The 16,580-nt window shown below is 37.5% G+C and overlaps 1 protein-coding gene across 1 annotated transcript in view; it reads left to right on the top strand.

Annotated features, from left to right (window-relative positions):
- The window catches only part of poln (DNA polymerase nu), a 44,827-nt gene extending 29,163 nt beyond the window's left edge, over positions 1-15,664 (top strand). Inside the window, exons 17-24 of the mRNA XM_023346681.1 lie at positions 1,363-1,474; positions 4,361-4,443; positions 6,892-7,023; positions 11,906-12,016; positions 12,290-12,368; positions 12,776-12,843; positions 14,347-14,408; positions 14,795-15,664. Of these exons, the coding sequence (XP_023202449.1) occupies positions 1,363-1,474; positions 4,361-4,443; positions 6,892-7,023; positions 11,906-12,016; positions 12,290-12,368; positions 12,776-12,843; positions 14,347-14,408; positions 14,795-14,875 (728 nt within the window). The 3' untranslated portion in view covers positions 14,876-15,664. The remainder of the gene's footprint in view (positions 1-1,362; positions 1,475-4,360; positions 4,444-6,891; positions 7,024-11,905; positions 12,017-12,289; positions 12,369-12,775; positions 12,844-14,346; positions 14,409-14,794) is intronic.
- Positions 15,665-16,580: the final 916 nt, after the last annotated feature.

The following is a 16,580-nucleotide window of genomic DNA, read 5'->3' as shown; positions in this document are numbered from 1 at the left end:
TCAGTGCCCTCTATATATGGCTTAATCAGTCTCTCTGTGTTTTTTTAAGCTGACTGAATGCTGTCGTCTTTAAGTAATGTTGCTGTTCTGTATTTACTTTTTAGACTTTCACGTCTGAGGGATGGATTTAGCCACGCTACCTTTCGTAGCCGTCTTGCATCCATATGTATGGGTTTCTTTATTCTGTATGCTGATCAATTCATTCCTCCTGAAAGCCTTTGTACGTCCACCACAGCCCACAAGAGGCATTTTAGTCAATAAGCACATTGAGCTCTTAAGCTTTTATCTATGAGCTCTGAGCTTTGGTGTGCTGCAGTGCATCACCAAAGGTTGTTCAAGGGAATATGAATGATGATTGTAAGAGATATGAGTAATGGTTGTTGTTCAAAAGTTGTTTTAATATTGGTACATAAATCATATTTTGAGTCAAGACAAATGTAAAACAGTGCACATTTCTGCACTTTCTGATGAATATTAACCAAGGTGACAAACCTTAAAATGAGATTCAACTGTACCTTAAACCTCTTTACTTGCTGTTTGGTGTTGTTTTTTTTACTTTATTCCAATAAAAAAAGCATTTAGTTATGTATTAGTTCAATATATTAGCTTTGATGTTAATCTGCTCCAGATTTAATGATCGGTATTTAGAGGCGTTTGCAGGAAGTCAGTTATTTTTATCTGGATCGATGTAGAGACAGTTTCAGGTATAATCAGGCCTCAGGCTTTCACAAGATCATGTATTCACATGTTCTGTGTGTGTCATTTCACCCCGCATCGTACTGGACATGAATCGTTTTTCTTTCTTTATAGCTGCCTCTTTTTCTCTCATCCACACATCCTGGTCAGCAATATGTTTCTGAACTGCCAGGCTGGCTCGGGGGAAGTGCTCTGGAGCTCATCAAATATTAATAAGACGGTATCTTTAGAAACTTGCTCGCTTATGTCAGCACAGCCAGAGCCAGTTGTATCTTTTTCCTTATCTTTCACCTCATCGTCATCTCTCAGAGCATCTTAGCATTTCTGTCCTTCCACCCAAGTTTTACAAGATCTTTAATAGTTATTTACCTGACAGATGTTTTTGCTGTGGTCCTCCTTATGAGCTGTTTGGTATTTAGAGATATTCTTCATCAATATGGTTATTTAAAAGAAAGGAAATGTGTGAAAGATTAGGAACTCTTCCAAAAAATTTTTGAAAAATGTTCAGAAAAAGTGAAGAAATTTTAATAAAGACATTTTTAAGAGATTACAAGAAAGTTTGGCTCCTTACTAGCAAAGCACAAAGGGAATGAGTGACGACTTTAGACTTTTACACACCACTGCACAACTTTAAGGTAGTAACTGAAAGGTTTGTGTTTGTGACAGACTTCTGCCAGGTGGAGCTCCGCTTGCTGGCTCACTTCTCCTCGGACCCGGAGCTGCTCCGCATTTTTACCGACCCGCAGGCCGACGTCTTCACCATGCTGGCCTCTCAGTGGTGCGTCTCCCTCACACACTCTCGCACACCCCGATCCCCCTGCCAAGGTGACCGTTGCCACACCGCAGGGAGTCTCCGATAGTCTCCTTCTCTCAGACTCACCATCTCCTTCACTTCAAACGCTAATCGCCTTGTTGCCATGACGACCACGCCAACTGCCTCCGTTTCCATTCCCAGGGGGCCTCTGGGATTGTCACCCTGGTGATTGCATTGTTTTGCTTTTGATGTATTTTAACGACTAGTGTGTTTTTCTCCTCCTCTCTATTGCCGTATGTGTGTGGTGTTTACTCGCTGGGTTTATCGTTTTGATCCTGCCCGTTAGTAACGTGTTAAATTAATACTCCTGTTTCAGACGCCTCTGCAGCACCGACTGACCAGTTAAGCAGATTACCACATTAACAGCCCTATTCAGGCTTTACACTCTTTTCACCTTTAAGCATGTTAACTGGTGTCATTTGAGCTCTGCTGGGATTACTCAGTCAGAGCTTCTTCTTCTGCACAAAGTTTCCTCTCGTATAGAGTTCACATCATCTGCTCTTCTTTCTCTCACTTCTTGATTTCCTTTTGTCTGGCCTTATGCTATGTTTTGCTGAGTTAGCTTTTGTTTCTCTTCTTTCTTTCTCAAAACAGACGTGAAGTAAATGATCACATAAAACACCTTTTCTACATGTTGTCTCCTAGAAGATGTTTAAAAGTTGTTGGTTTAGAACATTTTCTGCTGAAAAAACTGCTGATGACCAATTTTTAGATTTCTGACATTGCACTATAAAGATTGCAACAGCTCCAGTTGTTTTTGACTATCTAATTGTTGCTTTTACTACACATACAAGCAGGTTTGGATAATTAACTCTTTTCTTCCAGCCTTTTCTTAGTTTATGAAAATCAGATCTGCCTTATTTGAATGTTGTTTTCTCACGTCTTTCCTATTTTGAAGAGGGGCTGTTGCATTCTCTTTTGTTCTGCAGGAGAACAGGTCAAAGGCTGACAAAATAATAAATCCCTGGTACTTGGATCACCTTAAAAATGTGTCATTTACACTCATTTTAGAGGATATATTAAAGATGTCATTAAGTCTGGTACCAGGGAGTTTCTAAACAAGTCATTTAATAATTGCTACTGCAATGAAAATGTTTAGTTTTTAGACAAAGCATCTCTACCAGGGGCACTTACAAAAAATAATCTCCCAAAATTACTGTCCAACACCAGTGACTTGTGGACCATTGCCCAGCAGGGGGCAATAAAAATCTAGTATGAACATTTGGTCCAGATGCACAACAGGGGGGCAAATCAACTTTAAATGTCGGTACTCCCACTCAGTCACTATATAACAGGCGAGTAAACAGAGGAACATATATGGGTGATGAGAAAGACGGCCTGAGAGGGATTTTTTGATTTGATTATGCTTTTGAAAACCTTGGAGCGTTGAGGATCTTCAGACACACCAATAATTTAGTGTGTGTGTGTGTGTGTGTGTGTGTGAGGCTGTCTGTCAACACAGAGACAGCAGTTTCTCATGAGCCCCTCTAGAAATGCCACTTTGCAGATGTGTCATTGCATCCTGTCTGATCCGCAGTACTACGGCTCTCTCCGAGTCACGTCACATAACTGTCACTGCATGTCCGTCTCCACGACTTCTGTACTTTTAGTAGTCCTTTATGTCTGTTTTAGCTCCACAGCTTCTGTAGCGATGTATTTGCATGCTGTCCACATATAACTTTCTCCACACAGCAAAGTCCTGCTTTTCTCTTTCTTTTTTTTTTTGCTTTTAAAAATCAACCATGATCCACAAAAGTTTTCTTTTTCAAATATACCATCAAATTTTAAATCCAGAATCATTATAGTGCAATGTCAGAAAACTGAAAATTGCCATTTTTCTTGACAAAAACGAACACAAAAACAACTTTATTGTCAAATAAACTAGACTTTAATTCTTGAAGACATGCTGTTTGTTCTGATCAACCTGAAGCTGAACTGTTTGGCCATAATGATGATTGTTACAGTTGGTGGAAAAAGAGGGACACTCGCAAACTTCAGAACACCATCACCTGTTGTGTAGTAAGGTGGTGGTAGCATCATGTTGTGGGGCTGTTTTGGTGCTTTAGCTTCATAAAATGGATGACATCATGAGGAATGAACATTATGTGGAAATACTGAAGCAACATCTGAAGATGTCAGCCAGTAAGTTAAAGTTTTAGAGACAATAATTATATGCATATGGTCAAATTGATTACAAAATGGCTTAAGGGTTTAAGGACAACAGAATCAATGTTTTGGAGTGGTCATCTTGGGTTGGCAAGGCAATCTATAAACCTGACTCAGTTACACCAGTTCTATCAGGAGGAATGGGCCAAAATTGCACCAAATTATTGTGAGAAGTTTGTTAAAGGACGACTAAAATGTTTGACCGAAGTCATACAGTTTAAAAATCAATTCTACCAAATGCTAAGGAAATGTAAGGAAACCTCTGGAATAGAGCTTTGGAACCAGTGTCACTGCGTATGATGCTTACGTCTCGCGCAGTCGCTCGGTGCCATCTTTAAAGGCCACAGACAAAACAAATTTTATTCCGGAGTTTAAATAATTTTAAATAACTTAGATTCAAAGTATCTGTGAGACAGCTGTTTTTGTAGATTATGTTTATGGCCCCTGAAGATGGCGCTCATATCCCTACATCTAGAGCAGTGACGTCACGTTCCTAAGCTCTATTGGAGAAAAATAATCAGTAATCTAATTTAGACAATCCTTAGTGAAACAAAAACCATTGGAAAACAGGGTTAAAAATATATTTTTATGCTGTATTTAAACATGTTCAACACTGACTTTAGATAAAACTTTTATTTGTTATACCAAAATGCAAAGGTGTTTTTCTTGATCTCTGTCACCCAGGAAAGTGGTGGGTGTTGATGAGGTGACTCCTGAAGACAGGGAGCATGCCAAACGCATCGTGTATTCGGTGGTTTATGGAGCAGGTGAGCATATACCGCCATTTGAATAAGAGTAAATAAAAGATGCACCCTGCTATTCACTTGAATGTTTGGTCCAAAATAAATAAAATACTGTCTGAATAACAGTAAGAAATAATAGAAGAACATGAAAAGAGTCAAATAAAGAGATGGGAAATGCTTGGAAAATACCAAAGAGAGTACAATTTTGACCCAACAGTAGTATTTTAGCAACAACATTAAGGTAATTCTTAATGAGCTTTTTGCTGAAAACTTGGCAGACAGTTGATGACCAAATGAAAAATCATGCTTCTCTTTGGTTACGACCGTCTCTTACTGTTCATAGAGTGCAGCTTTTTTCAGCTTTTATTTATCCACTGTCCTCATTTTCTACACTTGACAGTATAAAAAGTGCTGTAAAAATAAAGTTTGGTTGAAGGATTTTTTTAAGACCACTGTATTATGTAATCAGGAAGAACATGTAATATAACATTTATGAAAACAGCCAAAGTGTAAAGAAAATCTTTCACAGACTAATGAGCCAGACAACCTTAAGAGATTACCAGAAATACAGACTCTTTAAAGCAAAGTGAAAAGATATGAATGGTAATTTAAAATGTGTGTGTTTTCTTGAACATGTACTCGTATGGACGAACAGGAAAACATCAACATCTAGTTTCACCACTGACTTATTGCCAGTTAGTGTAACCATCTTTGTTAGATTACTCTTTTAATACCACGTTCTGGTGTTTATCAGCTACCAGAAACACCAAGGCACAGATTTGTCATTTTGAGTCAGTAAATATTTGATATATCAAAGTTTTAGAGCCACATGTCAAAACAGCTTGTAGCCTATTATAATCACTGCAAGTCTGTTTAATTTTGGGTTTTGTTTTGAAAGAATTTAGTTTGTTCCAAACGTGTTGCACTAAAATGGCAGCTGGGTGTAAAAAGTTAAAGTTTTGTTGGACTTGAAGCATACAACTAAGTTAAAGCTAAGTAGCATTAACAACAAAAAAACTAATTAGCAAAAACATTTGCAGTAATGCATAAGTAAAATAATAAATATATTTGTAAATGAATAAAAAGGGCCACATAAAAAAGTATTTAAAAAAGCGATAATAAATCTAATAAAGAACACCCAATGAATAATCAAATAATAAATTGCAAGGCAGCACTTGTCGCATTTCAACTTCTTATAGTCTGAACAGTTTGAAAAAACAGCAATCTTAAATTGTAAACTAATAAGATGAACATATAAAAAAAATATGCATAAATTATCATATTTTGTTGAAAAATAGTACAACAAATCGCAATAGCAGAAGATTATTGCTCATAATTTAGGTGAGTGGGGAACAGTACAGACACACAAAAGGAGGAGCCCTCGAGGAGATCCTGATCAGCGTAGACAGACCGCTCTTTATGGAGGGGTGCGTCGCTATGGTTACTAAATACCAAGGAAAGCTCTCTCCATGAGACAATCAGGCCAGGGAGGAGGGGCACAACAACAGCAGCAGCGCTATGGACTCATGCACAGACATATGTACACAAATAGGTCAGAAAATAGTGGAGCAATGCAAAATTGCTGGTGAACAAAGTGGCATGAAGGAGGTCAGTCAAAGGTAAACTATCTGCTTATTAAACAGGACAAATACATATTCAGGTTTTATTTTATTAAATTTGACTGAACTTGCACGTTTTTCCTTTTTATGTGTGTTTCTTGAGTGAGCACATCTGAAAGGCATTAGTAGTTTTTCCATTTCAAATTTACAGTTAAACAGGGACGAAGGCGTCAGATACAGGGCAGGAAAATTGAAAGAAAGGAGGAAAGAAGATATAAAGCGGTGCTAGAGGTGTGAAAGCAAGCAACACAGAGGGGATCAGTAATGAAGGTCAAAGTTCACCTCAGTGCTGACCTCATTCAGCAGGAATGTGGGGCCCTGCACAAGAGCAACACAAAACACAACAGGCCCACGTAAAGGCCTCACTTTTATATCCAACCTCATCAAACACCTTTTTAGATACAACAAAGTTGTATAACAGTGGATAATATCTCGATATGAATAAACAAAAATGTCTGAAAACAATACATTTAGAACACGTTCTTATCCACATTTTTCTTTATTCTCAACACAATACACGTGTCACAATGCATTATTCCAGCCACACTTTATCATCTCCTCTTAAAGCTGCTCTTGTGAAAAGGACAGTAAAAACTATACCAAAGGGACCTCAGTGCTTTTTATATTTAGTGACTGATCAAGCACAATAAAAAAGACATCAAAATGAAACAGGCAAAAGAAATAAGGTCAGTGTTTTTGGTTTTTAATCTGAATTCACTACTAGTAATTTGAGTGTTTTAGAAAATGGTATAGTTTATGTCAAAGCTATGCATCTATTAACAGTGAATACATTAAATAGACTTTGTGTTTTACTGTAGCCGGCTCTAATCCAACAACATGTTACTTTGTGTAGGCCGTGAACGTCTGTCAGGGATTTTGGGGGTGAACGTTGAGCAGGCTAGTCGTTTCCAGGACAGTTTCCTCCAGACCTACAGAGAAGTCCAGGCGTTCATCCAGAGAACCATCCAGCAGAGCCACAAGCAAGGTTGAACTGTTTTACCATCAAGGTTATTAAATATGTGCTCCGAAAACAAACTGATACTGAAACAAATGTGTCATAGGACGAATACACAGTAGAGCTGCAAAATTAAATACGGTCTTTTTCAGAGACAACACGTCAAAATTTTAAGTTTGTTTATCTTACTGTACATCTCCGCTTAAAAGAGGAAAGACATCAGACATATTCATATATATATATATATATATATATATAGATATATATATAGATATAGATATGTAATATGCCATTTTGTTTTGAGGTGGTGACACCGCAGAAACCCAGTTAAAACTGGACCTCGGCCTTCTTTTATTTTTATTTTTTACTTTATTTTTGTTATTTTTGCAGTTTTAGAGACACACATACATACATTGAACAGTTAGACCCCCCTCTAACAAAAAATTACAGAGCAGCTAGTTTGACAGGAGCAGTTGAGTGATAACAAGGAAAAACAAAAATAAGAAAATAGGTAATTACATAAATTATACAGTTGGTGTCAAGCTCCGACGAGTGATCCATTTCTTCCTGTATTTATTGTATTTATAAGTGGCAAGCCTTAATGAAAAAGTCAGTCTCTCCATTGCGTGAATTTCCTCAATTATGTCCTTCCAGTCCAAACATGACGGTGGTTCCACAGCAAGCCACCGGCGAGTTATAGTTATCTTTGCACCTGCTAATAATATTAGTAGGAGATATCTATCAGACTTCTTCAGTTCCTGAGGTAAATTACCCAGGAAAACCACAGTAAAATCACAACATAAATTTAAGTCCATTTTAGTATTGATTTCTTTTATCACTTCCGACCAATAGAGTGCAATCTTAATACATTCCCAAAAAATATGAAAATGTCCTGCAGATACATTCCCACAGTTCCTCCAACATTTTGCCTTTTCAGTATTGTTACAATGTTTACTTTTAATGTTAGGTGTAACAAAAAAACGCACCATACATTTCCAGGAAAATTCCTTCCACAGGCCAGAACTTGACGTGTGAATCACAGAATTGCATATATTTAACCAAACCTCTTCATTTATTGTTATTTTGGCTTCTTTTTCCCATTTAGTCTTAATATATGTTGTATTACATTTCCTCTTCGTTCGTAGACATGCATATAGTTTGAATACTGTTTTTTTGGGAGGTCTTCCATTGCTCGAATCTAATAGGATTTTAAGTATACCATTCTCGTCCTCCTCCAAATATTTTATACTTTTATTGTAGTAGTGTCTTAACTGGAGGTATCTAAAAAAGTCACATTTTTCCAGGTTATAATTATCTTGAAGTTGTTTAAAACTTTTAAATTCATTATTCTTTGTAATCTTCCAATAACTTGTTATGCCTTTTTGTGACCACTGTGTAAATCTCTTATCCATGGACCTCGGCCTTCTTGACACACTAACAGAGCTGTTCAAAGACAAATGGGACCAAACGTGTTTCACAGTAGGATAGCAACAGCTGCTTTCAGATATTTCTGCTACAGCTTGTTCTCCAAGTCTCTGAATCCTGGTGGATTTTTCCCATGACTGTAGTGACAGTGACAGAAGCTGTCTTCGTCCAATAGCTGTATGCGTGTTGATTAAACACACTGTTGACAGTTGGGGTGCTCTCTGAATTTTTTACATGCACATCTCTCTGGATGTGTTTGGCTAAAGAGTTAGGAGGATGTGCTTGCATTGGCAGGAATGAGACAAACTGCCTCGGGTCAATACTTGAAGGGTGCTTCAAGAAGGAGGGTTGGAAGGGAAGGGTTTGATGGTTCCGACGGGACACTTTATTTATATATTCTGACTGAACTGCCAGCGCAGCACACCTCTGACTTGCACATGCTCACACAAAATAGTGTGAAGTCTGCACTTTAAACCCTCACTGAGCACAGCCAAGAGTGGACATGGAGCATGATGATGTCACAATGTACCCAACTTGTGCTTTGTGACATCTGGATCCTCTTAATTCATTTCAAACAGTTTTGGTTAAAATTTCAGTCTGTGGCCAAGCAGCCCAATGTCTCAAGTTTATTACTCATACGCTGGGTGGATTATTTTGCCTTCCTGAGAAAGTGCAGAGTATTTGTGCAACAGTGTTTCAATGGAAGACTATTGTTAATGAATTCTGAAAAGCATTGGAAAAAAAACTTGTTTTGTGGCTAACATCAAAGCTTTAGATACTTTTCATGTCATCTTTTTTTCTTTTTTGTAAACACTGCTTTGCAGTCACACAGACTGGTGCTGCATCACCCAACACAGCCCGTCAGCAGTGACACACCCCAGTTCCTCGCGCTGCACGTCCTCTTTCTCCGGAGGCAGCTCCCTAATCGATGTGCTGTAATAAAATGCTGTGCACAGATCGGAGAGGCCTGCGCCTTCTCAGGTGAACGATAATTCACCAAACCTTCAGCTTCAGAAAATCTGCTGGATTTCTTTTCACCTTGAATCTGCTCTCTACTTCTATTTTATCTGATTGGTCACTGATTTTTAAATTCTACTTCCTGTCTCAGCCTAATCCCATCCTGAAAATGAAGATAAAACGGTCCTCTGCATGGCAGAAGAATTAAAGTCTTGACAGCAAATTGTCTGGCTGTCTTACTGTGTGGACTTGGAAATAATTTGTGCTCCTGCGTTTCGGTCACTGCGCCACGTTTACAGTTGGTACCTGATAGGGCAATATTTTGTCTAGGAGGATGGATGATGGCAGGGTAAGCAGAGATGAGGGGAGCGATGCAGGCTCAGCTGCTGTCATATTTGTTGAAAATATATTTTAAAGGGCGGCGTGAAGGTGAGCCCGGTCTCACAATGCAGCTGTAACAGCTGACAGAGAAGGTAAGAAAGCAAAGCAGTGACAAAAAATATCATAAGAGTTTACTGATTTTCATTCAGGTACATTTTTTGTGCTGTTGTGTTGTCATGTTTTAAATTCTGTTTGACTTTTTTGCCTTGATGTTAAAGTGAGTTAAAACCACTGCCATGAATAAGATCACTGTTGCTCTTTATATCATTCAAATTTCATCAAAGCTCTTTGGATAAATGCTGCAGCATCACCTCTAAGAATGCCAAAGATCATTTTCAAAGGGAGGATTTTCTCTTTCCATTTTCTTTAAAGTCCCAAAGACTTCAGCTTGAGTCTTCAAACTCTTCGTTGTAAACACATAAAAACAGACTGGAGACATCTGGAGGCTGTGAAACGACCTAATTGTTTTTTTGTGCTTTTAGCAGCTCTAAAAGATTTTAGCCGCTTCATGATTATGACGAACAGATCAGTTTTGGAGACAGTTTTAGAAAAACTAAAACTTGTTCAGTTTAAAGATACAGCACAAGGATTTCTACATATTAGTTATTAATAGGTGGTGCTAAAATGTTGATACCAATTTCATCATATGGCTGAACAGGACTTTGAAGAAATTAGAAAAAAAAGCTGAAATCATTTCTCAGCATCATGGCTTATATAGCTAAATAGTAATGAAATATTTATTGTAATAGACTGTATTCTACTTTTACCTTATCTCAAGCTTTAAAAAGACACCAGGATGGATGAATAGACATGTAGATAGATATTAATACTCCTGTTCAAACCATCCAAAGAACCTTATGGAAAAAAAGAAAAGACATGTTTTGTTTTTTCTTGTTACATTTCTGTCCAAGCAAAAACATCAGGGGCTGCAAACACATTCCAGCAGGACTCGGGTCACACCTGTCTGCCTACAGAAACACTTCCTGTGATATTCTTTTACTAACACTCACTAAACATCACAGTCACTGGGCCCCAGAACAGCGATCACATTCCTTGGGAAAGGTCATATGTATGTGACAGAGGTCAGCAGAGCAGCAGATTTGTGGTTTTTGCTCCCTGTTTTGCACCGTATTTTTTACTGAATAGTGGATGTTTTTGAGGATGATTGTGTTCATAGGTCATTCAGGTTTCATGTCCTGGGTGGCTTAGCTGAGACTAAGGGCTACTGGAGGGTTTTAGGTGGAAAGCCTCATCTATTGTTCAGATTGGTGGAATGTACTATTCACCCATGTGTACCAGCATGTGTTGGTTTTGCATAATTGTATATAATAATGTGTCTGTCCATGTGTTATGCATAACAACTTTTTGCCTATATGGAAAATCCCATTCTCGCTGTTACACATGGTGGCAGCATTATGCTATGGGCATTAAGCCTGCACAGTTTTAGAAAAATATGTGATGATGTTGGTGAATGATGTGATAATAATATAACTTGAGATAAAAATAAAACAACTTGTAGTTTGTTGCATTAAACAACTTTCACCACATATATTTCAGAGTTAGAAAGCCTGACTGCATGGTATTTACAATATTAACTCATATTTATTGCACCCCACACAGTTTAGTGATGTTGCAATAAAAACAATAAATTTGTGATTTATTGTGCAGTCCTAGTGGGAATGCATGTCTACAGAACTGGTTTCTTGTATAAAAACCAGTTGCAGACTGAAGTGGAGGTTCACCTAAACATACAGATAGAGCTGCAACCAGTGTCAATCAAATCATTTTCATCTTAAGAAGGTTGAATAATTATGCATGCAACTGCATTTATATTGCTTTTGTAAATGTTTAAATTATGTATATGTTTATTTTAAATAAACAAAATTTAAACATTTAAAAATCTGTGGACGTTAATACTTTTGCAAGGCAATAAATGTTTTATTTTGGAACTCTAAAATATTAAGAAAGTGCAAGCAAACATTACTGAATTTTGTTAGAAAATTCTTGTGAACTGTTGCTTTTAGGATTGTCTTCCTTAAGAATAATGTGTTGCTCTAACTCTACATCACTCACCGCTCAGGGGAACACCATGTTTAATGTGTGCATTACTGATAAAATGGTTAGTGTTTGATTTGGTTTTGTTTTTTAGGTTATGTGGTGTCGTTAATGGGACGCCGACGTCTCCTTCCCCACATCAGCTCCCCAGACTGGGGGATCCGCATGCAGGCTGAGAGGCAGGCCGTCAACTTTGTGGTTCAGGGTAGGAGTTGTGATACTTTTACCACCGGTCAGAACCAGCTCCACTCTGTTCCAGCTGTTGGCAGCAGATTTCATATTCAATCTGTAAAAGTCCTGAATTTCATAAAAGTATTTCCCAGGTCTGGAGAAGTCTACAAGTGTTGAAGCAAAGTTGAAATGTATTTAACTGATAGTCTGTTAAGCACAAAGGAAAAAAATATTCTTTGACTTTTGAATGTTTCCTGCTTTATTTTGAGAATAGACAGGTGTATTTGTGTGCTTTATCTAAATCCAGGCTCTGCTGCTGATCTCTGTAAGATGGCTATGATCACCATGTTTAACCTGGTCTCCTCCTCCAGCTCGCTCTCTGCCAGGTACCAACAATAAAAATGAAACTCTGTATTAGCTTTCTTTTATTTGTAAAAAAGACTCAACAGTAATATGTACATAGGATCTTAGCTTCGTGTGCCTCCAGGTGGTCTTGTTGTCTCACTGGAGAAGTGACACCAGAACACAGAAACAACACTCTCAGGCTCCCCAGCCACCTAAATTAGCTGAGACTGACTGCTGCTGCCAAGCAGTCAGCTAGAGTAAACACACTTGAAGCTTTCGCCAAATTTATCAGTCTCATCATGTGTTAGCTTAGCAATGTGCAAAGTAAACATGGCTGTACTGACGCATTCACTCTGGTTTATTTGAAAAAGACTGCTTTGCTATTGTCAGTAAATGTTCATTAGCAAATAGTATTTTATGTGTTTCTGATTGTTTTATGTTACTACAGGCTTTTAGCACAGCTTCATGATGAGCTCCTTTATGAAGTGGAAGATTCTCAGGTGGAGCAGTTTGCAGGTATACCAGTTTCACCTAAAAAAATACCCCACACTAATTAAAAAACACTATTAAAAAACGAATATAAACTTTATTATAGGACCTCTCTTTTTGTTATGTGTGTTAGACATGATTGAATTGAATTCTACTTTATTTATCCCTCTCAAAAATGTATTACTATAATATTACTTGTAAAAATATCAAAATATATTGACCACATGTAAAACATTGAGACTAAATGCTTGTTTATGATAATATTAGGTGACTGATGCAATTCAATCTGTTGAAAGCCAGATGCAGATATACTGAAGTCTGTCGCTGCAGCTACGTCTGAGGGGGGAACAATCATTTAAACACATATTACATTTCTCCTAAACTTGCTGAATCACCTCTTTTACTTCCTGTGGTTTTCACATTCAACATGATACTTAATAAATAAAAAGACAAGTTAAAACTTCCTTAGAAATAACACTATTTACCAGTGGTAAACAAACTGAATTGCAGTGCTTTGCTTTAAAACTAAGATCAATTTGGAAAATATATAACAGATTTTGTGATTTATGATTGGATTTAGTTACATATTAATTTCTGTACATGAACTGAATCTGTTTGTGGAGTTTCTTGAGATGTTTGTTGTGAAGCTACACAGAATATAGCTTTAAATGTCTATTCAGAAAGAACTACGCCCAGTGCACATGCATTGATGATTTTGATTATTAGATAAGATTTATTTGTCATTGTCATCAACAGATTACAACGAGATTGAGATTTGCTCGACTCGAGTTAAGATGCAGGTTATGTGTATATACGTAATATACCAAGATAAAGAAATGAATAGTACAAAATGAGAAATAAATAGACATCAGAAGATGGTTGCAGCGCCTGGAGGTGTCGCAACAGAATTTACATTTATAACAAAGTGGTGTCAAGAGCAGAAGTTCTTATGCCTTTGAATTTAGTGCCATGATTGCCATCGGGTAAAAACTGTTTTTAGGCGATTTGTCCTGGTTTTTATTGCTCTGTATTATGGCATTTATTAAAATATAATGTTTGTTACTGTTTTTCTCAATTGTTGACTGTGTTTAGTCTTTTATGACTTTGTATTTTTGCGTTTTTATGATGTAAGGCACTTTGAACTTTCTTGTTGCTGAAATGTGCTTTACAGATAAACTTGATTGATTGATCGAGTGATTGATCCAGCACCATTTCTAATAGATTTTAATTCAATACAGTCTCATACTATATTTATTGTTTGGTTACCTTTTATTATTTTTATTTCCATAGATTTATTTAATAAATTTGCAATAAAAACTTGAAAAACAAACAGTCTAATCATAAAACACAAACCCAAAGTCAAAGAAATGGTGTTGACTGAAGCAGTGCTTAGTTCACCTTCCCTTTATCCATGATATTTTTAGGCAGGTTCTTTAGTCCAGGTATTTAGAGACATTAATACAGTCTAAACTTGTATTGTTATCTTGTATATTCTTCTTGACTTGCATCTGCATGTGTTATTTTGTGCAGGTTTGGTGAAAAGCACCATGGAGTCCCTTCAGTACATCCACCATGTCGGAGTCCATCTGACGGTGAGGGAAGTGAAGAGACTCTGTTCCTGGTTCAATGTTTAATGAAGTAAAAATTTAACTTTTTGTTGTCGCCTTGAGAACAAACTCATTAGAAATACATGTTTTTTTTAGTTGTTTCAGAAAACGTGGATCTATCTTGTGGCTAAAGTTAATAAACCATGAGTTTAATGAAAACGTTTTCATACCTCCTTGAACTTTCTCAGATTTTGTGACATTACTCAAACTTCTGTTAGGAATCTAGCGGTGACTAATTCTGTGGTGAATGGAAACTTTTTCTACAAATATAAAATATTTTTTAGAAAAACACTGAGTTGGTATAAATACTTTGCGTTGAGTGGGTGAGTATTTGTGACGTGACGCCATCATTTCCCCTCTGTGTTTCCCAGGTACCCCTGAAGGTGGCGGTCTCCATTGGCAAGTCCTGGGGATCCATGTCAGAGCTTCACACTCCGCCTTCTGTCTCCTGAATCTTCCTCTGCACCTCCGACACCAAGATAAATGATCTAATCTCCTCCTTTCTTATGGCCCGAGTTTTTTCCATTGACCCTTCTGCTGGCTACACACTCATGTTTTGACCCTTACTTGGTCTCTTATCCTGTTCATCTCTCTCAGCTTCCAGTTTCTGCCTCCTCCTTCACTCATCCAGCATCCAGGTTGCTATGGAAACGAGGCAGCTGCAGCTCGTGGTTCTTGCCTCCACTCTTTCTGTTTCTGGGGGCAACCGCTGACTGGATTGGACCAGTTCTGTTCTCTCTCTCTCTCTCTCTCTCTCGTCCACCTCCTCCTGTTCTCCCACTCATTTTCACTCACGCACACAAACATCTCGTTAGGACTAAAAATGTTTCCTCTGCCTCGTTACCAAGGTGAAGTTTTATGTTTTAAAGAGGTCTCGATGTTCATTGGTTCCTAAAATTGGTTGTTAGTTGAGCTTCTAGATATAACCAAACATTTTTTAGTCTCTATCGTTAATATATTTTTGATGCTGAGACTTTTGGATTTACTTAAACACTGCAGATTTTCACCCCCAAGTTAATTTTTTAAGCTAATTTAAAAACCATCTTTTATTATTCCCATATTTGATGCTCTGATGAAAGAAGTGTAGTCCATAATGGATATTTCACAAGAGAAATTTGAGCCCAGGGAGTGAATAGACTCCATGAAATCTTGGTTCGTTCAGTTTCCAGTAAACTTTACCTTTCGTTGCATGTGTTAACGTGATTTAAAGCAGTTGATCTAATTTTTGCTCGTCTTTGAGCATCCATTCTTTGCTCTCTCTGGCTCAGCTTTTATCTGCTCACTTGCCTCAAACCCACTCACCCTTTTTTTTTTTTTTTTTGCCTTTCTCTCTTTCACTCTCACACATTCCACAAATGCTCACACATTCATCTGCTCTCTGGCACACTGACCGAATTTCTTTTTGTCTGACAGCCACAGCAAGACTCCCTTTTTATATCTCCCTATTTTCCTACCGGCCCTTCAATTAGCCTTGGAAATAAATTGGCAGAGCCCAACATATTCACGCAATTTAAGCCAATTGAAAACGTTTTCTGTCATTTTTAATGGTCCATTCGTCTTCTAATGTGAAAAATGTGCTCTGAATTTATTGACATAAGGAAAACTTTAATCACAAGTCCTTCATAGCAAGAGCAGAGGATAGTGTTATGGAAATCTGGCCCTCTATTCTTTCATTGTTTGGTGGTTTAAGTGTGCAAGCCCCCCAGCCTGCCTCTATTGAAAGGGAGGCGTGAGACTGGTATGTGCGTGTAGGCACTTGTGGATACGGGAGTTTTTATTCAGTAAAATAAATACTGATAAAGCTGTTTTCAATGGGAATTAAAGGTTCTTGGAGTTCATTTCAGACACTGTTATCCAGTTTTTATTCACTTTAATACAGGAAAAGGGTAACGGCTACATTTTGTAGATATTACTCCACACTAATCTCAAGTCTTTTAGCACTTTAAAGTTTTTTTTCTTTTTCAAGATTGAATTAAAAAGCAACATTTACTAAAACCGACTTAGTATCAACTCTGACCAGCTTTACTGTTCCTAAAATAAAAGCATCTCAAAGCATAATGCTGCTCCCGCTATGTGTCACTGCGGGGATGGCGTGTTCACCAGATATAATCATTTGTATGTATGTTTGCTTGACCATTTTGACTTTGGGATAACTAC

The sequence above is a fragment of the Xiphophorus maculatus genome, chromosome 14, assembly GCF_002775205.1.
Source record: "Xiphophorus maculatus strain JP 163 A chromosome 14, X_maculatus-5.0-male, whole genome shotgun sequence".
NCBI lineage: Eukaryota > Metazoa > Chordata > Actinopteri > Cyprinodontiformes > Poeciliidae > Xiphophorus > Xiphophorus maculatus.
The sequence above is the reverse complement of the archived record's forward strand: the minus strand, read 5'-3'. Positions and strand labels throughout refer to the sequence as shown.